This window comes from Elgaria multicarinata, chromosome 4 (genome assembly GCF_023053635.1).
Source record: "Elgaria multicarinata webbii isolate HBS135686 ecotype San Diego chromosome 4, rElgMul1.1.pri, whole genome shotgun sequence".
NCBI classification, from domain to species: Eukaryota; Metazoa; Chordata; class Lepidosauria; order Squamata; family Anguidae; genus Elgaria; species Elgaria multicarinata.
Genome location: NC_086174.1, coordinates 37,542,419 through 37,565,355, shown reverse-complemented (window position 1 = coordinate 37,565,355; position 22,937 = coordinate 37,542,419). Strand labels below are relative to the sequence as shown.

Sequence of the window (22,937 nt, the reverse complement as noted above, 5' to 3'; positions counted from 1 at the left end):
TTTGCTTACATATTTTCTATTTTGTGCACGTATTTTCTTTTTCTTCCCACCTTATTTACTCTCAACTATTCTATTTTATGGGGTTGTTACCTTGAGCGACTCCCACTGAAAACTGAGATAAACCGTTGTTGTTTTAACATGTATAAATAATTTTTACCTTGGTGCCCTTGGCAGAAAGGAAATTGAAGGGCTATCTGCTGCTGACCATGGAAGGTTTTTGCCTTTTTGTTTTTAATATTTTGACTTTTAATTCTTGGTTTTCTATTTTTTAAAACTTTTTAACTTGAACTCTTAATCTTTGATTTTAACCAGCAAGTTTGCTTTTCATTTACTGCGTTGCACTTAATTGCTTTCCACTGAGCTTAAACCAGGCCCCGAACAGTATTCTTATTTGGAAATAACTATTCCAAAAAGTTCACAAACTATTTTGTGAACCGCCCAGAGAGCTCCGGCTATTGGGCGGTATAGAAATGTAATAAATAAATAAATAAATATTCCAAGCATACAAAACACAAGCCAACCTTATAAAAAGCACAATATATAGACCATAATCAGGAATGCTCAGGTTAGGGAATAACTGGTTTTTATTTACTTTACTGTCTCCAGTTCTTCAGCACTTTTGCAATCATGATTTCAAATTTCTGAAGCCATGGGAGGAATTTTAATAACAGTAAGCTGGAATTCTCAAGTTTTTCTCATAAGCTCACAGACTGGAAGAGAGTGCAGAAGAGTAGCATTGTTTATTCTGGACTATATTCTTATTTACAATTTAAGAATTGTCTCATTAGTTTTGAGAATATAATGACAAGCAGGAGTCTCCAACATTTTGGGGCTCATTGACCAGCACATGCGGAATTGTGGGAAAGTTTCATAGCTGCTATCACAAAATGGATGCTATGGAGGATGTCCATTTACAAAATAGCTGCCATGGTGGGTGTGACCAGCCACAAAACACCCATTTCACAGAAAGGTAAACAGTAGAGGCTAAAGATAAGCAACTTGCTCAAGTATTTGAGTGCAAGGCAGAGGTGGAATCTGAGCCCCTGAACACAAGATCACATCTTTGAAACCACAGTTCTCTTTCTCTCTCTCTCTCATTCAAAATCAACCGCCTCCCAAACACACACCTCACACTCTCACAAGAGGAACCCAAAGCTATATAATAGACTTCTTTCTTTCTCCATGCAGGAACTGAGCAAAATATTGGTTGGCACAGGATCACACAACTGGAAGGGTCATCCACACAATACTCTTTCCATGATAGGCTGCCCTGCATTTAAAGTCTTCTTCACAGAAGCACAACTTGATAGCATTCAGGAATGAGTTTCACCACCATCCCCCGTGACTGTTTATTGGATGAAGTGTTTGCTCTTCCACCTTTTCATTAACCAGGGAAGAGGTAGAAAGGAATACAATCTGCTACTGACCTGTGACAATATCATTAGAATCTCAGCCACACAACACGGTTATTATTATATGCTCACTCATAACTATTGCTAGTAATAAATATTACTAGCAGCAAGACCTACTTCTTAGTAAATATGTTTAGGATTTGTCTGTTATCATATTTCAAAAACAGGAATCAATCATTTATATGTTTGCGAAAAGCATTAGACATGAAGGGGCCAAACCTATGCATGTTTTGATAGGAAAAAAGTCCTACAACTCCGTACATACTGGCTGGGGAATGCTGGGAATTGTAGGGTGTTTTTCTTTCTAAATATGCATAGGACTGCATCCTAAATATACTTACATGAATCCATTCTCTCGTTGGCATTTATCTAAGGTATTTTTCACCAGAGTTCCTAATTTCCTAAAGAAAAGGTGGCTGGAAGGCTTAGCTGTAGTCCCAGGTCCTTTGGTTTCACCGTATTCTTTGCACAATGCTTCAGCCTTGGCATAAACTATACAAGAAAGCAATGAGTGTGCTCTTTAATTACTTGTTTCTGTACAACTTTTAGTAAAGTTTAATACTTAAGTTTACAACTTATTGTATTCACTAGAGATGCATCTTTGAAATGTTAAGAATACATATATGGATATTTCCTTTGTACTCCTCCCTATGCCTGCAACTAGAACAGTATATAACAATTACATGTACCTAGAAAAATGGCTCCAAGCTGTGCAGTAACAAAATGAGTACAACTTTTGTTTTGTACTTTTGCGGCTTGTTTATGCTAGAGGATTGGAGAAACGTGACAACAAAAGCAACCTTAGAACTTTCCCTGAGTATATGATTCTAGTATTTTTCATAGAATCATACAAGGTCTCTCTCTATCCATCAGATTGCTATTGGGAAATGTACCACAGTAATCCCCAGACTTATCAAAACCTTATGAGGTGAGATGGGTGAACCATTCCCCTGACTCACTTCTACAAAAAAGTGAGAATTTCCCCCTCTGAATTTATATACATCAAAACCATTTATGTGGACATTGAAAGATTTAAACATAAATGTAGAGAATCCAAGTAACTTTAAATCTGCCTCTGAATTGGGTGCATTATTCCCACTCTATCCATCTTGCTTATTTCCCTTAAACAGGTGTGTGCAATTCGCCTGGCCAAGACAGAAAACTTTGGCTATAGGGACAGACCCAACTCAGCTGGGATTAATAATTCTGTTAGTGAGGTTGCTGAGTGGGGTCTATCCATATTGCCACAGTTTTCTTTCTTGGTCAGGTGAGTCACAGTCATACCTGTTCGGGGAAGGAAAATAAGCTAGTTGAATGGAACGGGAATGATTCACCCATCTCAGAGGTGAATTGAAAGTTAACATGTTTAAATCTTTGGATATTCATGTGAACGGTTTTGATGAGTGGAAATCCAGGAAAAAAACTCATTTTTTTTCTAGAAGGCAGGATCTAGTGAGGATCAAACTATGGTACTTACACTTCTCTGCTTCTTGTAGAGATCTAATAGATTCTCCACATTTATCACTGGCCAGGAGGGTTTGACCATGGTAGCAGTAGGCCTGGGGGAAGAAAGTATTTGTCAAATGATGTCAGCATGCTGTGAAACAACATTATTAGAGGAATGGGGGGGGGAACTGTGCAAAAGATAAAAAACCACCAAATGATTGGTGGTTGGGGAACAGGGCATAGACATCTGGAGAGCCCCAGTGGGCCAGGTTTGGCTCTGGGGCCTGAGGTTCTACACCCCTAATTTACAAGGAAGATCCTATGAAAAATAAAAACTTCGTGAAAAGTATGGCTTTAAATAGAACCTACAATACTGATTATAATTTTACGCAAGATTTTGATTGTCTTTTGAAAATCTGCATTTATAAACATGAACAGAGAACTCACATAGGCCATATAGAAACATGACTTTAGCTGAAGGTATTTCCGCCACTTAGTTGTATATGCTGGGTCCAGACTGGATAACATTTGATCTAGAAGGAGAAGACAGCATTATATTTACAACAGTAGTCTATTCATGAACTTGTTCTAATGTAGTGGCTGTCAAGAGACTAATTTGGTATGAAAGCCCTGGTTTCTATGTGAACTGTCTTTAACATACACTGTTGTTCTAAGGTATTTTGTACACAAAAGAAAGATGCACAGCAAATGACGTGTTAGATTGAAGTTTGGTTCTTGCCACACAAATTGTTATAAAATGGAAAGGGAAACATTATCAAGGAATCAACACAAACTCAAACCACGCCTCAGCTAAATCAGAGGGCTGTGGATTCCATTTGTTGTCCATGGCATTTCCTTGGTGTTCGTTCCATGTTTAAAATTTTACGCTTTAAGCCTTGCATATGAAATCATGAGGTATTCATAAAACAATTATTTTAACGTACCTGCTCTTTGATAAAAATTGGCCGTTTCATAGGCCAGGGCAGCTATTAGACCAGGATTGTGTTTCAGCTCAATAGCTCGGGCAATTGTCACTAAGACAAAATTAGATGTAATTATAAACATCATCATCCACTCCAATTACAGATTTAATATTTTAACTATGAATGACAAAATAGCCATAGAAGTCCTGTTCAGAATGCAACATGCTTTGCCTTTTATTCCTAGCAATGATTATAGTGGCATTGAACAGAAATATTCTTTTAAGATATTAGAATGAGAAAAAATGCTCAAAAAATAATCTATTAGCTTCATAACCATTTTTTTAAAAAAAAATCTGCCAAGAGGAGAAACTCTAGCTCAGAGGTATAGTACATGATTTGCATACAAATTCAAACCCTGATGTCTCCAATGAAAAGGAGAGGATGGGAAAGACCTCTCTCTAAAACCCTGGAGAGCTGCTGCAGTTAGAGACAATGCTAGATGGACAAATACTGCCGTGCTATAAGGCAACATCCTATGCTCGTAAAATCCCTGAAGCAGATGGATTTTTCATTGACACAGACTGCATAATTTACGCTGCATTTGTTTGACATTTCCCAAACATTGACTACGCTGGCTCACTTCAGACAACACATTTCTCAACAGTGGTTTTAGAACTTCACGGTGGAGCTTTTACACCACCATTGAGAAATGGGTTGTCTGGCAGGAAAACTCCACGCAACGGTGGAGGTTTTTTTGGAAAACACTCCATGCTGAATATCCATGCTGTGCAGAGGAGAGTTCCTGCACAACCGTTGTGTTGCGTGGCGGGATCCATGGAGTTTTCTGTGGCGCTGAGTTCACTTTTCCCACTGGCTACAGAGTTCCTGGGCAAGAATGGCAAAAGGAGCGAATGCTGCTCAAGGAGAACCACTGGGATTGTTTTTTTGCAGCAAAGGCTGATGCGTTATCATCGGGAGGATCAGGGGAGGAGAGAGCAGTTGAGGAACTCTCAAACATCACGATGGATTGTACTCAACTTCATGGTAGCCCACAGTCACACAACAGTGGCGGCGTTAGAACATGTTGTGTGGGGAGTACTCCTAAAAGCTCAACCGCTGAGTGTCTGAACTGAGCCAATCACATACGACTCTAACTTCCCAAGTAGAACAAATAGCTAAAGTAATCCAGAGAAAGAGAGCCATTAAAAATTGTATTAATACCTTCTTGCGCTTCAGCTTGGCACTGAATAATGTAGGAATCTATAAGCCGAGCTTCTAAATCTCTTCCTTTTTCTACAGGAGTGATCAATTTAGGGATGTGACTCTCCTAAGGAAAAATAATAATGATGCAATGCATCTGGAGATATGTACATACATAGACCATGGAACAGCACCCATTAGATCAGTACATATTAGCCTTGCAGTCAATCTAAACATTCAGGAAGGATATGTGGAGTAGCCCTACCTTTAAGTGTTTGAAAATTCCAGCTGCTGTTTTCATACTTCGGTGGACGTCTTTTGCTTCATCTTCTGTTATGCTGAAGGATTAGCAATGTATTAGTACTGCAACTCACCAATTAAATTAAATGTCACATAAATACTCTCACATTTAACCTCAAATTTGCCAGGATTCTCATTAACAAAGTTCCTATTTATTTATTTTATTTTATTTTTAATCTTCCCAATAACAAACATTCTCTGGGGAGTTTACAAAAGCAATAAAAAGAAAATCCAATACAAAACAGCACAGGAATAAAATATATAAAATCTAAAAAAACTAAACTCTATAAAAACTGAAAACAACTTTAAAATGCCTGGGAGAAATGAAAAGTATTCACCTGGCGTATTGTACCACTCTATTTCAGGACTGATCACTGGATAAAACGCTACTTTAAATGTTTAGAACAGTCTAGGGAATCAGAAGAAATTAGGAAATGTAGGTCAGTATAGTCTGTACTCACTGGCAGCAGCTGTCAGGTAGATGTCTTTCTCATCACTTACCACCTGAGATGTCAGGGATTGAACCTGGGATTTCTCTATGCAAAACACATGCTCTAGTACGAGCTATGGTCCCTGCCCAATTAGAAACTCTAGCCAACTCAGGGCAACAACCACAGCTTTTATATGTGTGTGCACCACCACAAATATTGAAACACTAGCCTATATTTCCATTCATAAAACTAACTGGACAGCACGATTCTAAGATGGGACTGTAAAGCAGCAGGAGAGCATAAAAGATAACATACCTTACCCATTAAAAACATAGGAGAAGACTGTCTTCATTGACATCTAAAAGCTACCAAAGGAAGGTGCCAGCCAAGTGTTCCACAATTGGAATGCAGCAACTGAGAAGACCCTATCTGGACACCAACTATTGAAACCTCTGAAGGCCAAGGCGTTTTAAGATGGGCTTCTGACCAAGATTCTAGAGAGGTCGCAGGCTCAGATAGGAGCAGCAGCCCTTCGGATCCCCTGGTCTCAACCCATACAGAACTTTGCAGATCAAAATTAGCACCTTGAATTTAAACCCACATGCTTTATAGGCTACGGAATACCGTTTTTCACTCAGTGCTGTCTGTTGCTTTAATTAATGTTTTTGGACTGTATTTTGTGAATTTAATTGTTGTACTCTGCTTTCAGAATCAATGTATTAAAAGGCAGGTTATAAATCTTCCAAATAAAGCAAACATGGTTGCAGCATCAATACAAGAAAACTTCTCACCCCCTTCTACCTCTACTGTGGGGGTAGCCAGAGCCAAGTAGCCTAGCTGTTTCAACACAGAGGAGAAGCTACTACCAGTGTAGGAGCAGCACATAAGGAAGCCATTTCAGAATGGGAGCAAGGACATCTGCGCTGCCTTGTAGCACTTCCATAGTGGGCTGCATGAACAGGTAATATGTAATGCAAGTATGAAGAAGCTAGGTTTCAAAAGTCCAAGCTTCTTTGTACTTTCAATGCTGCAATCCTCTGCAACTCGGTGGGACATTTCCAAGCAAGCATAGGCTGGGCTCTATATTGCTTGGACTAAGAAATGTGCATGTCATAACTAGAAATGTCTTTTGCTCTCCTATTTCAATGGGCTTAGGCGCATCCAATCCTGCACAGGAACAGTAGCTAGTCTTCTAATAAGAAATTATGATTAAAACAAAAACAAAAAAAAGTGAAAATACTTACTCTTCTTTTCCAGCCAACCTTGATGCATATTTAGTGTACCACAAAGCCACATTAAATCCCATGGAAATTAGTTCAAACACAGCATCTTGCTGGGCACTAAGGGAAAAAGAAGAAAAAACTATTATTTGAAACCTATTTCTGAACCATAACAAGAACAACTCCATCTATCTTTCAGAGACTTACAGCACAACCCTATCCATATCTATTCAGAACTGCCATTGACTTCAGTGGGGCTTACTCCCAGGTAAATCAGTCTAGGATTGTAGTGTTAGCACAAAAAGCCTGTGTTTTAGTTCCCTTTTCTCATTCTCCCATCCCAAAACATGTGAGCAAGTCACAAAGTATTCAAACGCATGTTCTTCACAGAGATTTTTAACAGCTTGAAAAGGACAACTGTTTTGTCAAAACAATTCATGCTTTGTTTTAGCCTGAAGAAATGACTGGCTGAAGCATAACTTTTGTACATAATCCAAGTCTCCATTAATACCTCCCCAGCAAAATGAAAGCACAAAAGTAGCAGTTACTACAGAACTTTTAAAGTTTTCCATTGAGCAGTCGAAAATGAACAAGTCACAATATTTTCATAGAAATGGAAGCTTCTCTTATGCAGAAATATTCATGCTCAACGCAAGGCTGAGGTTCATGTTGATTAATTTTCATTTGTCTGGGCTTATACTGCCATGCAAGAGCTTTTTTTTATAGGTCACTCACATAAATCCCAAAGAGATGCAGGTATTACGAAAGACTAAATCATATAAAGGGGTGTGTGTGTGGCGGGGGGGGGGGGGGGGGGAAATCAGCTTATATTTTTGTTTCCAAGCACCAATTTACCTAATTGCAGTATTTTTCTTTGATCATTGATATTTGGGGCTATATGGACTATTTGACAAAAAAGGAAAGCAACAGCAACTACACATAGCAGTAACAGCATAATGCCCATTAAGTAAATTGACATGATATAAGAGCTCAGACAAAGGTTTCATCTGGTCGGACATCCTGTTTGCAAGAATGGACAGACCAATGCTTGCAGGTAGCCTAAAAGTTGGGCATGAAGACAGCCCCTTTGCCCCAGTTTAGCTACCATGACTAATAACTTTTATTAAAACATCAGATATATTTGATTTGCATAATTTTATCATTTAATTTTATCATTTAACTTTCAAGTCTTCAAAGCGTTTGGATTACTTAGAAAGAGATGTAACAGGAGAAGAAAGGAGAGAAATAAGACCCTTGATATAGGTTAACAGTATCAGCCAAAATAAATAAATAAATAAATCCTAAGGAAGCTGATCACAGTACTAAAGCTCTGCTTAAAACACCATTTGGTTTCAAATAAATTTCAAATTGTATGGCAATCACAAGGACTAGAAATATGTTAAAGAAAAATAAAAGCAAGATTCACAGAAAGATGGAGTTTGATAAAAGGTTCAGTGCTTGTTAAAAATCCAAATACACCATTTTTCACTGCATAGTCCTGTGGTATAGGAGTAAGCCCTGTTGAACTCAGTGGGACTTACTTCCAAGGTATGCATGCAAAGGATTCAAGCTACAAGACTTCCACTGAGCATGGAGTGAAATTAAAGATGATAAGATACACTTTTTGTTATAAGCAGGCCCTTCGTTTTTGTGAAAGAAACAATGAAAATGGGGCCTGGTGACGCCATATGGTCTACTTGGTAATCTATTATGTTATTTACTATTTATACTATTGTCTAGGAAGATTTGCTCACAATAGTCCTGAAAATCATAATGCACGTATACCTTGGTACGTGTCCTTGCAAGGTGTCCGTCCACTTAAAATTCTGAATGTATCTCAGCTTGCTGTCCTGTGAAGAGTCATCCAGCGAAACTATAAAACCTGTTAAAACAATAACACAATGACAAATGAAAGGCAATTTCAAAATTATCAGCTTGATTCTCAACATTTGTGTTGTCTCTACAATATGTTCAAGTCTCTCAGCTTTATATCTGCATTTATTTTTCACGCACACAAAATACTGCTATTATTTTCACATATGGAATGGAATGACATATTCTGGAATATGGCTGCTGGCACCCTAAACAGAAACACTCCGCATTGCAACATTTTTTGCAGGTCTCAATTGTGGGGTTTTTTTAAAAAATGCTATACATGTATTAACAGGAGAATGGAGTCTATGACATTGAGTTAAATGCATTCAACAGACTTGCAGCAATGCATAAAAGACGTAAAAGACCCTGGCAGAAATAGCAGTTGCTATCAACTGACATTGCTCAAGACGCCATAGATAACCACATAGGTACAAGCGTAAGTTTTTCCATTTCAAGATGCTCAAAAGATTATAACTGCCTGGCATATAAGTAAAGGACAAATGGGAAATGCTGACAGAACATATCAAGTGCCTGGCCTCGGGACAAAGATGCCGATTACAACACGGTATTATAACACCAGCAATAAGTTTGTTATTTTCCCCATTCAACATGACATTTTAAACTTGATAATGGGGGAGTGGGGGAAACAAATGTCTCAAATAACTTGTGGCAACAAGAATACCTGTTTGCAAGGAAAGGGGCTGGAAGATATGAGCTCTTCCTCCTGCTAACTCAGCATGAAGCCACATGCCAATACTAATGTATTCATGAGTGAAACTGTATGCGTATACACAGGCATCAATAATGCCACTTGTCACCACCACGGACGAGTGTTCATGGCAGTGCAGCTTTTTAAAGAAGAACAGAAAAGCAGGGATTTCTCTCACTAATTCTATCCTTATCCTTGCCTCTGAGGAAGTGAGGCAAGACCCCAGTTCTATTTATTTATTTACAATATTTATATTCCCCTGCCCATTCAGAATTTCGGAGCGGTGGACAAATAAAATAAGAATAACTACAGAATAAAAACACATTAAAAGTACATTTTTAAAAGAAACAAAATGCAAATCAACTGCAGCTGGTCATCAAGGGAAGGCTTCCTGGAACAACGATGTTTTCAGGAGGCGCTGGAAGGAATATAAAGTTGGTGCCTGCCTGACCTCCAAAGGCAGGGAATTCCTTAGGAGGGAGGCCACCACACTGAAGGCTCTTCCTTTCAGCATACCTGATGGAACGCCTCTCCCGACATGAACCTACCCGTACACTGCGTTCAACATCTAAGGTCCTCCTCCGAGTGCCTACTCCGAGGGAAGCTTGGAGGATGGCAACAAGGGAGAGGGCCTTTTCGGTGGTGGCCCCCCGACTGTGGAATGATCTCCCTGATGAGGCTCACCTGGCGCCAACATTGTTATCTTTCAGGCGCCAGGTCAAGACTCTTCTCTTCTCCCAGGCATTTAATGGCATTGAATGCTAAGTTTGTTTTTAATGGACCCCAGAATTGTTGTTTTAAATAGATGCTGCTGTTTTTATACTGTTGTTTTTATGTCTCTGATGGTTTTTAAATTTTGTATACTTTTAATGTTTACTGTTTTTAGCTTTTGTGAACTGCCCAGAGAGCTTCAGCTGTGGGGTGGTATATAAATGTAATTAAATAAATAAATAAAAATAAATAGACTCCATTCGGATGATAGGTCTATGTGGAACCACCAGGAGCATGTCCTCAGATGAACTCAGTAACTGGGCAGGTTGATAGGGGAGAAGGCACTCTCTCAGGTATCCTGGTCCCAAGTTGTTTAGGGCTTTGTATACTAGTACAAGAACCTTAAACATGGCCAGGTAGTGAATAGGCAGCCAGTGCAGTTCCCTCAGCAAAGGAGTTACTTGCTGGAAAGGGGAAGCTCCCGACAAAGGCCGATCTGCTGCATTCTGCAGTAGCTCCAACTTCTGGAGAAGCTTTAAGAGCAGCTCCACACAGAGCACATTGCAGTAATCCAGGGTTGAGGTTATTAATGCCTGTACCACCGTGGCAACTATCCCTGTGCAGGAAAGGCCGTAGCTGGTGAAACCTATGCGGCAGGGTCTTGCTATTTACTGTTTTACTCTGTACAGCACCATGTACATTGATGGTGCTATATAAATAAATAAATAAATAAATAAATAAATAAATAATAATAATAAGAAGAAGTTGGTAAAAGGCACTCCGAGCTGCCGCAGCCACTTGAGCCTCCAGTGACAGCGATGGATCTAAGAGTACCTCCAAACTATGAACCTGATCTTTCAGAGGGAGTGCAACCCCATCCAGAACAGGCAATGAGCCTATCTCCTGGACTTAGGAACCACTCACCCACAGGGCTTCTGTCTTGCCAGGATTCAGTTTCAGTTTATTGGGCCTGATCCAGCCCATTATTGAGTCTAGGCATCGGTCCAGGACCTGCACAGCCTCCTCACATGATTCAGTTATCACAGGGAGATAGAGCTGCATGACATCCGCATATTGATGGCATTTAGCACCAAATCCCCTAATGACCGCTCCCAGTGGCTTCATATAGATGTTAAACAACATTGGGGACAAGATGGGGACCTGAGGAACCCCATAGCTCAATTGCCAAGGGGCCGAGGAATGGTATTACCATCTGAAAATGGCCCCGTAGGTAGGACCGGAACCACTGTAGCACAGTGCCTCCGATGCAAATCCCATGGAATCAATCCAGGATACCATAGTTGATGGTATCAAAAGCCGATGAGAGATAAAGCAGAATTAATGGAGTTGCACTCCCTCTGTCCCTCTCTCGATAAAGGTTATCCATCAGTTCTCTATGCTTAGAGGTCCTGAGGGAGAGGTGGGTCTTCTATCATTTGCAGGAAGCGTTAGAGAAATAGACAAAGAAGTGACTGCTGTTTCTCCTCTTTCCAAAGCTTCCTGTAAGACCTTGCCTCTTCTTCCAGTCTGCCATGCTTGGTAGAGGGCTGAAGGGAGAGGCAAAGGCTTTTCTGATTTGCAAAAAACAACCAAGTCTACTTTTTCTGACCTTATGCAAAGCTTTCTGCAATTCAGAAAAGCATTTTCCTCTTCCTTGTGCCCTCTAGCAAACAAAGAGAGCTTGAAAGGTAGGTGGGGATTTTTTTTTTCTTCTACTGTGGGAGTGTGGGTGGATTGGTGGCAAGGATAGATATATAGAGGCTGGGCTGCTAGGTAATATTTGGTACCCCTGGAATTCTCTACACATCCATGCTTTTGCAGAAGCAAACAAAAGTGAGTAATTTGGGGACTAGGAGAACTCACAGTTCCGTAACTCCTTTTCTGAGTTAAAAGAAAGGTCACTTCACCTTTCTGTTACTCAAATAGCAGCAGAATCCTATATATATTTATTCTGAAGTAAGTCTAACGGGCTTACTCTCAGGTAAATGTGTATAGGATTGCAATCTAATGCTGCAAATCCTATGTGCACTTAGCTGGAAGTGAGTCCTACTGCAGTCAGTGAGCCTTACTTCTGATTAGACATGCACTGGATTGCACTGTAAATCTTGCTTGTTATCTGGAAGCTTTATAAATAATCTGATATTATTAGCTATATGTTACAGAAAAAAATTAGTGGAAAACTATTGAAGTTAAGATATACATTAAGGGCCCCAAAAGTTTTGGGTCAGTGGGCATATTTGAAATGTTGAGAGTATCAAGGGCCCGCTCACAAAATGGCTGCTATGGCAAGAGGTGTGATCATTTATAAAATGGTTGCCATGATGGGCATGGCTGGTCAGAAAACATTAATTTCCCAGAAGGAAACCTGGTAAGACTAAAATAAAAGTAACTTGCTCAAGAATCTAAGTGCAAGGCAGAGGTGGGGTCTGCAGGGCAGCACTTTGCTTTGCAGCATTCTAACGTCCCAGTATATGCATATAAAATGAGAAGGGGCAGGGAGCCTGCGGGATGCCAAGAGGTGTATGCAGGTACGTTTGTACTCATAGGTGCCAATGGAGACCGCAGGTATGCACAGACTTGCAACCATTTTTCAACTATTTCCTGCATGTATCAAACACAGTGGGCCTGTTGACACATCATGACAACCCACTGTGGTTTAATTTCCTCATGGGGGCTATTGCTTTGTACCTGGTGCCGTGCTCAGCTTACAGTGTTGTGCGAACCCCAGATGCAGGGCTTGTTTGAGGGTTGTCTAACTTTCAAATAACCCTGCTGCCTGGGTTCACATGACGTAACAAGCCTGGGGGCACCCAGCATGATGCAACAACCCTTGCAGGTAAACTAAGCCACTGTAAGCTGTCAAGTCTTCCAAACCATGTTACTGAGTCAATGAGACAGCTTCTGGCCCACTGATATCCCCCTATGTCCCATTTCCACTCTGTTGTATCTACTTCGAGCCCTCTACAGCCACAGCACAGAGAAACTGCATCACAAAGAACCTGGCACAGAATTTTCAGAGGCTTCTGGGATCCATTTTTTATTTAAACAAGTTAACAGTAAATCCAAAGCAATTATGTCGTATTGATCTCTTACCTTTCAAAAGTGAAAAATAGGAATCAGTTGCATTTTTCATCATATCAGGATTGCAACTCAAATCTGTAAAAAGCTCCAGGAGTCGTGTTCGTGATGACCTTAAATCACTGTATTAAAAAAGCCACAAATAACCAAAAAAACACAGTTCAAAGGCAGTCAATTATTTAGTAGAACTGTTGTCTCTTACTTCACTATTTGTAAATGTATATTTATAAACCCACACATTTTTAGAATCACTTACTTGCAAATCTTTGTTGCAGCTGGAGTGGTGGCTACCCCATAGTAATTGAATGAGACAGGAGCTGTACCCTTCAGAGGGTTTCGATGAAACCAGTGAGTCATTTCTCTTGAAAACTTCCTACAGGATTTGAACTACAGCAACCCTAAAATAGCAAAGCAAGTTATATATTATACACATACATACAAGTCCAAAAATAAAAGCATCTAATAGCTTGAAAAAAACTCCATTCATTGCAGGAAAAAATAAAGCTACAATCTTAGACAAGTTTACTAGGGAGTAAGCCCCATTATATACAGTGCACCTTACTTCTGAGTAAACACATATAGGTTTACACTATGTAAAATGTTATTGTATATCTAATGTCAGTATGAGATGTAACAGTCATGATCACTGCAGCAGAAACGTACTACAGGAATGAGTAAGATTGCAAATGTGTAGTGTGTTATAATTTTAAAACCCTAAATGATTTTTCTTAAAATATCATCTTCATTCCAATTCTTGTAAACTAGGTATATTATAATACTTTATTGAGTACAATGAGTACAATGACCTTAACTTCATGGGTAAGTTATAATACCCTCTTTTGAGAGTCAAGAAGTGCATGGCACTCATACATACATCTCCATCAAATAGATTTGCTACTCAGAATTTCTATCAATGGAGCCATTATTAACTAGCTTTTTTTTGTATTTGTGAGGTCACTATAGTCCAGAAGGATTTTCATCTGGTGTCAGAAATACTTGCTAGAACTAGTAAAACTTGATCATTCAGGGCAGATATGTTTCACACCAACTCCTACACTAATTTGTTCAAATGGGAGGCTAACATTTTAAAAAAAGCTTTCAGCCCTTTCACAAGCTTAGCCCACAATAAAGTAATGGAAGATTACAGCAACTCCTTTCCACAACAGGTTAATGAACCATTTGGCTCAATATTTTCTAGCTGAATCGAGCCACAATGTAATTAAACTAATATTTAAAACAGGTTGATTGTTCAAATTGTCATTGTGATTATCCTAACAAACCTTCTAATTACTATAATTTCACACACAAAATGCCCAACTTTTGCAAAAATGTAAAAAGTAGGATAGCCCTTACAATAGCTGTCCCAAACAAAGTGCATTCAGGGGAAGTGCCTCTATAATTAGAATCTGCCTTTATTCTCTCTTGATGAGTACACTGATTTTTAGAATGTTAGGAACTTACATCAATTCCATTGAGCTCAAAACTCCATTTGATTCAACTGGCTAACACATCCCGCTAAACATATACAATATAAATGCTAACCATCATCTGATATTTCTTAGCAAGGTTCTTTAGAGTAAAACCCTCACCACAGGCTTATTTTGCACAACTAATAACATGACTAAAGGCTTTTCTAACTGTAGAAGAAATAAATAAGGGCTGTGATCCTAGAAAGCTTGTGTATATGCACAGGGGGAACCACACATGCAGTTGGAAATGTCTTTGAAATTTCTACTGTAGCCTCTCACATGGCTCAACGGGCATGCTGATTTTAAACTGAAAAGCATCTTGACTGATCAGCCACGCAAGAGGCTGCAGCAAAAAAATCACTTCCACCATAAGTGGAGCCCAAGATCTATCCTAGCACACTTGTGTGTCTAATATAGATTTTACAAAAAAAGCGAATCTTAGAAATGATTGCTGTCCTTTCCAAACTGGACATTATAGCTCACTATTACTGCTTAATGCTGATAGATAGATAGATAGATAGATAGATAGATAGATAGATAGACAGACACACACATATATACACACACACACACACACACACACTACTCTTCCTTATTAGACCAGCTCTTTAAGAAACTATTGCAATGACAATACAATGGATTGATTAATGCTAAGACTGTAGCTTTAGTTAGCCATCATTCAACAAACCTCCCCGCATCCACAAAGCAGTAGACTTTTAGCTTGTAGGACCTATTCCATTGCAGTAACCATTTCCCCCTTGTGTGAGTTTGTATTGTTAAAAAGGGCAGAACACTATTGTTCTCAAGGCAATTGGACAGTAACAATTTCTATGAAATGAAAAAATGTAAAAATGTTTAAAAATCCACTAATAAGTTTATGCTATAGCCTATTTCCCAAGAATTTCTACAAAACATTCTAAGTTTGTATCCTCAATAAGCCCTATTATATACGAAATGTTAAATACAAACTGTAAGGATGCAATCCTATGCATGTTTAGATAGAAAAAAAAGTTCTACAATTCCCCCTGCTGGCTGGGGAATGCTTTGAACCATAAGACTTTTTCTGTCTAAACATGCAAAGGATTGCACTCTTCAAATGTTTGCCTCCACTTTTTATTCACCTTTTCATTCTCTGGCAGATAAACTATTATGCTTTAAAACCATTCTATTTTATTTACCTTTTACCATTAACTCAACTTTCTCCCTAAAATTACATTCTGAGGTACCTTACATCATTTATTCTTATTATCTATTATTATTATTATTATTACTACTACTACTACTACTACTACTACTATATTTCTATACTGCGCCATAGCTCTCTGGGCAGTCTACAAAAGATTAAACAATTAAAAACAATATACAAAATTTAAAACCACAAAAACATGCAACATATACAGAAGAATACATCTAAAAACAACTTTATAACCAATTATAAAAACAGATCCTGGATTGATGAAGCTCATTACATATTGCTAAATGCCTGGGAAAAGAATTTTTTTTAACTTGGTGCCAAAAAAATAGCAATGTTGGTGCCAAGCGGGCCTTGATGGGGCGATCATTCCATAATTGGGAGGCCGCCACAGAGAAGCCCTCTCCTTTGTTACTGTCTTCCGGGCCTTTCTCGGAGTAGGCACACAGACAAGGCCCTCAGATATTGAACGTAGTGTACGGGTAGGTTCATGTCGAGAAAGGCGTTCCGTCAGATATTGTGGTCCCAAGCTGTGTAAGGCTTTATAGGTTAGAACCAGCACCTTGAATCAGGCTTGGAAGCATACAGGCAGCCAATGCAAGCAGACAGAGTTGGTCTTACATGTTTGAACCTCCTGGTTCCCGTTATAAATCTGGCTGCCGCAGTTTGCACAAGCTGCAGCTTCTGAACCATCTTCAAAGGTGGATGCCAATTAGTTTCCGGGCGAAGTATATAGTGTTGGTCATTACCTTTAAAGTCCTACATGGTTTGGGTCCAGGTTACCTACGGGAACGCCTTCCCCCATACAATCTGCCCTGCACACTCAGGTCCTCTGGGGAGAATTTATTTCAGTCAGCCAAAACTAGGCTGACAACTGTTACCCAGAGGACCTTTTCTTCGGTTGCCCCCAGACTGTGGAATGGCCTGCTGGAGGAGATTCGTCAATTTAACACTCTTTCCGAGTTTAAAATAGCTATAAGGACTAGTCTCTTCTGGCAGGCCTACCCAAATGAATTTTAAACTTAAGAATTTTAAGATGCCCAGATGGTTATTTTAATATTGTATTAGTTTTATATGCTCTTTTAATTAGTTTTATGCATTTGATTTATATTGTATTGTTGTATTAATGTTGTTCCCTGCCTCGATCCAAAGGGAGAGGCGGGTAAGAAATAAATCCACGGGGCCGAGCAATGTCCCCAAGCACCATCTTTTGGAGCTGACCCACCAAGTCGGAGCGGAACCACTGCAATGCAGTACCTCCCACTCCCAACTCAGACAGTCGTCCCAGAAGGATACCATGGTCGATGGTATCGAAAGCCACTGAGAGATCAAGGAGAATTAACAGAGTCACACTCTCCTGTCTTTCTCCTGACAGGGTGACCAAGGCAGTTTCCATACTAAAACCAGGCCTGAAACCTGACTGAAATGTTTATATTTATACAGAACAGAACTATGAGATGTAATTCCCACTAACAAAGGCAGATGTATCCAGTGAAATAGTATGGCAGCGCAACAGGGGCCACCCAGAGAGGACAGGTGATTTCCAAGGACATCAATGGTACACAAAGCAATATTTTTTAAAATATTTTTCAATCACAATCACACACACTCGCCACCCAAATGCACATATTGCATTTAGCAATACATGATGAGCTTCATTGATCCCAGATCTGGTTTAGGTTTGGCTGAGAGCTTAAAGTTTATAGTTGTTTTTAGGGTTGTGTGTGCTTGCTGCTGTCATCCTGCCATAGCAACATAAAAACCTCATCTGGAAACACGGACATCTATACAGACAGTAAAAACAAGACCTGGAGCTGACTGTAGTTCAGATCACGAACTTCTTATTGCACAATTTAGAATCAAACTAAAGAGAATAGGGAAGACCCACAGATCAGTTAGATATGAGCTATCTAATGAATTCCTAATGAATATGCAGTGGAAGTGAAGAATAGATTTAAGGGACTAGATTTAGTAGATAGGGTCCCGGAAGAACTATGGACAGAAGTTTGCAACATTGTCCAAGAGGTGGCAACAAAAAACGTCCCAAAGAAAAAGAAAACCAAGAAGGCAAGATGGCTGTCTGCTGAGACACTGGAAGTAGCCCAACAAAGAAGGAAAGCAAAATGCAACAGTGATAGGGGGAGATATGCCCAATTAAATGCAAAATTCCAGAGGTTAGCCAGAAGAGATAAGGAATTATTTTTAAACAAGCAATGCGCAGAAGTGGAAGAAGACAATAGAATAGGAAGGACAAGAGACCTCTTCCAGAAAATTAGAAACATCGGAGGTAAATTCCAGGCAAAAATAGGTATGATCAAAAACAAAGATGGCAAGGACCTAACAGAAACAGAAGAGATCAAGAAAAGGTGGCAAGAATATACAGACGATCTATATAGGAAGGATAATAATATCGGGGATAGCTCAGACGGTGTGGTCAGTGAGTTAGAGATAGACATCCTGAAGAGTGAGGTTGAATGGGCCTTAAGAAGCATCGCTAATAACAAGGCAGCAGGAGACGACGGTATCCCAGCTGAACTGTTTAAAATATTGCAAGATGATGCTGTCAAGGTGATGCATGCCATATGCCAGCAAATTTGGAAAACACAAAAATGGCCATCAGACTGGAAAAAATCAACTTATATCCCCATACCAAAAAAGGGAAACACTAAAGAATGTTCAAACTATCGGACAGTGGCACTTATTTCACATGCCAACAAGGTAATGCTCAAGATCCTGCAAGGTAGACTCCAGCAATTCATGGAGCGAGAATTGCCAGATGTACAAGCTGGGTTTAGAAAAGGCAGAGGAACTAGAGACCAAATTGCCAATATCCGCTGGATAATGGAGAAAGCCAGGGAGTTCCAGAAAAACATCTATTTCTGTTTTATTGACAATTCTAAAGCCTTTGACTGTGTGGATCATAACAAACTGTGGCAAGTTCTTGGTGGTATGGGGATACCAAGTCATCTTGTCTGCCTCCTGAGGAATCTGTATAACGAACAAGTAGCAACGGTAAGAACAGACCACGGAACAACGGACTGGTTTAAGATTGGGAAAGGAGTACGGCAGGGTTGTATACTCTCACCTTACCTATTCAACTTGTATGCAGAACACATCATGCGACGTGCTGGGCTTGACGAATCGAAGGCTGGAGTTAAAATCGCAGGAAGAAACATTAACAATCTCAGATATGCAGATGACACCACTTTGATGGCTGAAAGCGAGGAGGAGCTGAGGAGCCTTGTGACAAAGGTGAAAGAAGAAAGTGCAAAAGCTGGGTTGCAGTTAAACCTCAAAAAAACCAAGATTATGGCAACCAGCTTGATTGATAACTGGCAAATAGAGGGAGAAAATGTGGAGGCAGTGACAGACTTTGTATTTCTGGGCGCAAAGATTACTGCAGACGCTGACTGCAGCCAGGAAATCAGAAGACGTTTACTTCTTGGGAGGAGAGCAATGACAAATCTTGATAAAATAGTTAAGAGCAGAGACACCACACTGACAACAAAGGTCCGCATAGTTAAAGCAATGGTATTCCCCGTAGTAACCTATGGCTGCGAGAGCTGGACCATAAGGAAAGCTGAGCAAAGGAAGATAGATGCTTTTGAACTGTGGTGTTGGAGGAAAATTCTGAGAGTGCCTTGGACTGCAAGAAGATCAAACCAGTCCATACTCCAGGAAATAAAGCCAGACTGCTCACTTGAGGGATTAAAGGCAAAACTGAAGTACTTTGGCCACATAATGAGAAGACAGGATACCCTGGAGAAGAGGCTGATGCTAGGGAAAGTGGAAGGCAAAAGGAAGAGGGGCCGACCAAGGGCAAGATGGATGGATGATATTCTGGAGGTGACAGACTTGACCTTGGGGGAGGTAGGGGTGGCAACGGCCGACAGAAAGCTCTGGCGTGGGCTGGTCCATGAAGTCACGAAGAGTCGGAAATGACTGAACGAATAAACAACAATTAAACTGTGGTTATGTAGTCACCATGGTTAGGAATGGTTCACACAACATGCTAAGTCATGGTTCACATGATGCACTAAGCCATAATGTTTAGCTCAAAATGCATAACCACCACAGCTTAGTGTGTCATCTGAACAGGGTCTGTGTCTGTGACACACGCTTCCTGCCATAAGAATTCATGATCCTTCTCCCAGATTTCCCTAATCTGGTGCCCTCAAGATTTGCTGGAATACAACTCTCATTAACCTCATCACATCAGTATGTGCCTGGGAAGTGAGGTTATTTGGCTAGGAGGAGCTGCATGTATTTCAGTAGTCACGGGCAGAGGAATTTATGGCAATAGGAGTTAGATAAGCCAGTTACGGAGAAGAGTGATAAGACATCACAAACCTGTCCCCTCTTTGGACCTCCCCTCAACCAGAGGGTTTGACGTTGTCCTTTCAACTTGCTTTCTGGTCTTGAGGAGCTGCTTTCAAATGCCAGAATGCTTCTACAAGATATCTGTTATTCACCATTTAATAATGGATGAAGGGGATGATGTGTATAACAAAAACCTGGGTGGATGGAATGCATCTTTTCCAGCATTGTCCAGCCAGGTATGTGGTGCATTACTCACAATGGCTAGAAGGTCAGGGAAGGGATGGCACTATTATGTATAAGAATTTTATCTTCCTCATCAGGAGACCAGTTTGTCAAGGGTTTGATTGTTTATACCTGTTGTTGGGCCGAAAAGACAGATCAGGGATTCTGCTAGTGTGCCTGCCACCCCATTGTTCTTCCCTGCTCAAGGTGGTCTTAAGGTGTGGTGTTGGAAAACCCCAGGGTGTTTTTCTTGAGCAATTTCAATATTCAAGTTGGGGTCACTTTAGGACAGCCTGATCAGAACTTCATGTCTGTCATGACAACCCTGGGGCTGTCCCAACAGCTCATTGGCTCAACATATCTTGCAGGACATGCTTTTGTCCTAGTATTTTAGATAGAAAAGGAAGTTGGAATTTCATGGGGGGGGGGGAGTTCTGTAACTTCTGTAACTGTTTTTATGTATTTTATTGTTGTAAGCCACCTTGTGAAGGCTCCTTCCCTGAAAGGTGGCCAAGAAATGTTTGAAATAAATAAATAAAACTCAAGTCAACTGACTCAATGAAAGTTGTAAAGGAGGACGACCCCTAAACAGTTTAATGGATTTGGGGGGATGCACCATCAGAAGTGCACCCCCAACCCCAATTTCCCCTGAACTCTCCCATACAGGGTCACCCTCCCCCCAGCACTATACCAGTGGATTCAGGGACAGCTGCATGCCCCAGCCCCAAACTAGAACATCATAGGTTTTGAAAAGTAATGCACCTATTGTTTATCTCCCCTCACCATCACACACACCATAGATGTTCGCTGACCTACCAAAGCAGGCTTGAGACAAAGTCGCTCTCCAATTTGGCAGCCAGGAAAAGAAGCATAAAGGGTTCCCATACTTTGCTTAAAAGCGAACATATGCCCTATGATTTTAAACTTTCTGTACATGCTCAGGAACCCTGTGTGTCCCCTATGACTTCTAGGCCCTGCCGAGTATAATTTCGGCTCCTCCGACTCGACACAAGCCAGGCCAGAAAGTTAAAATACCCCCACCCACCCCGCGTAAACAAGGGTACAAAATGGGCCCAAAGGAAATCTCCGGCCTTCGGCCAAAGCCCCCACCCGTTATTGTCTCCTCTCCTCAGGGAGGGGCTGCTCTGTTTACCTTCCTTCCCTCTCTGTGTCTCTCTCTCCAAAGAGGCTTTCCTGCTGCCGCCGCTGCCACGGTAGCCACTTCCTGCTGCGGGTGGAGGAGGAAAAGACACAAAGCTATAATTAAAGAGCTGGGGGTGGAGGAGAAACTCCAAGGCGCACCAACAGCTCCTCCACTTCCGCCCGTCTCTATGGCGCACGAAATGGCTGCGCCACGAAAGCAGATAGTATCGCTAAGGGAGCGGACCCACCCGCGCGCATCGATTCCCCTCAGGTGCGCTAAAAGGAACTCCTCACGGCCTCCACCCTCCATCCCATCCCCAGGCTGCAAGGCCAAACACACTTCGAATGGCCGCAATGGAGCTTTACTCTTGAGTCAACAACGGGCTTTAAGGCTGCGTTGCTGGCCAGCCAGACTCCACCCCACAGCCGACCGGTTGTCCTAGCCGCCTCGGTTCAAGCCGCATTTACTTGGAAGCAAGGCTTATGCTTGCTGGGGCTTCCTCCCAAGGAAGCGTACAGATTGCCGCCTCACTTAGCCAGCTAAGCACTTTAGCACTTCCTCCGCCCGCTCTCTCGCTCTCTCTCCGAGGGACTCCGGAGTTACTTCCTCCCTCTCCTCCCACCACGGAAGGGAAAGAGCCGAGAGGGGCGAGAAGGTGCAAGAGGAGGAACGAAGACATGATGTGTGCAAGCAGCCTTCGTCTGCATGCTGGGGAACAACAGCGGGAGGGGGCTGTTTCCTTCACGCCCCGGGGGCGGGGGCTTCCCAGGAGGAAATGGGATGCTGAGCTGGATGGGGGCTGGTTGCTCCGATTTCGGTGGGGCTGTGAATCCACTCTAGGTTTCAGTCAGACCCATCCAGAACCCTAAGGGAGCTGTCAAAGGTGCTGAACCTAGTTTGGGGATAAGGGTCAGCACCTTGGATAGCTCCTTTAGAGTTCTGGCTGGTTCTGACTGAAACCCAGAATGGATTCACAACCCCGCCGACATCGAAGCCACCAGCCTCCGCTGGATCCCTGCCAGGCTCTTCTGATCCGTTGTTAAGGACGACTGCCTTTCCACAAGCCCCATAGCTGGGAGGGGAGGGGGGCGCATTCCACAGTAGTCCGGTTGACGAAAGCGAAGGCGGCCACTTTGCGGACTGGCCGCACCCTCTCCGGTTCCAGCCTATGGACCCCACGGACTATCAATCACTCCAGAAAGCGGGCGGGGCTCATTGTTTTCTGCCTGCTTGTTGTTATTACCACCGCTGCTAGAAACACAGAGAGCGGACAGACAAAAGGGGG

At 41.3% G+C, this 22,937-nt stretch overlaps 1 protein-coding gene across 2 annotated transcripts in view; it reads right to left on the bottom strand.

Annotated features, from left to right (window-relative positions):
* The window catches only part of BROX (BRO1 domain and CAAX motif containing), a 28,855-nt gene extending 6,516 nt beyond the window's left edge, over positions 1 to 22,339 (bottom strand). The window contains exons 1-12 of one of the 2 annotated variants that reach the window (XM_063124106.1): positions 22,120 to 22,339; positions 21,662 to 21,736; positions 13,562 to 13,703; positions 13,321 to 13,427; positions 8,718 to 8,814; positions 6,957 to 7,052; positions 5,247 to 5,319; positions 5,003 to 5,108; positions 3,803 to 3,892; positions 3,306 to 3,391; positions 2,890 to 2,971; positions 1,754 to 1,904 (exon numbers count right to left, since the gene is read on the bottom strand). In XM_063124106.1, the coding sequence (XP_062980176.1) occupies positions 1,754 to 1,904; positions 2,890 to 2,971; positions 3,306 to 3,391; positions 3,803 to 3,892; positions 5,003 to 5,108; positions 5,247 to 5,319; positions 6,957 to 7,052; positions 8,718 to 8,814; positions 13,321 to 13,427; positions 13,562 to 13,662 (989 nt within the window). In that variant the 5' untranslated portion in view covers positions 13,663 to 13,703; positions 21,662 to 21,736; positions 22,120 to 22,339. Of the gene's footprint in view, positions 1 to 1,753; positions 1,905 to 2,889; positions 2,972 to 3,305; positions 3,392 to 3,802; positions 3,893 to 5,002; positions 5,109 to 5,246; positions 5,320 to 6,956; positions 7,053 to 8,717; positions 8,815 to 13,320; positions 13,428 to 13,561; positions 13,704 to 21,661; positions 22,007 to 22,119 lie in introns of those variants that run through there. The other variant, XM_063124105.1, reaches the window with a different exon arrangement.
* Between the last annotated feature and the right edge of the window lie 598 nt (positions 22,340 to 22,937).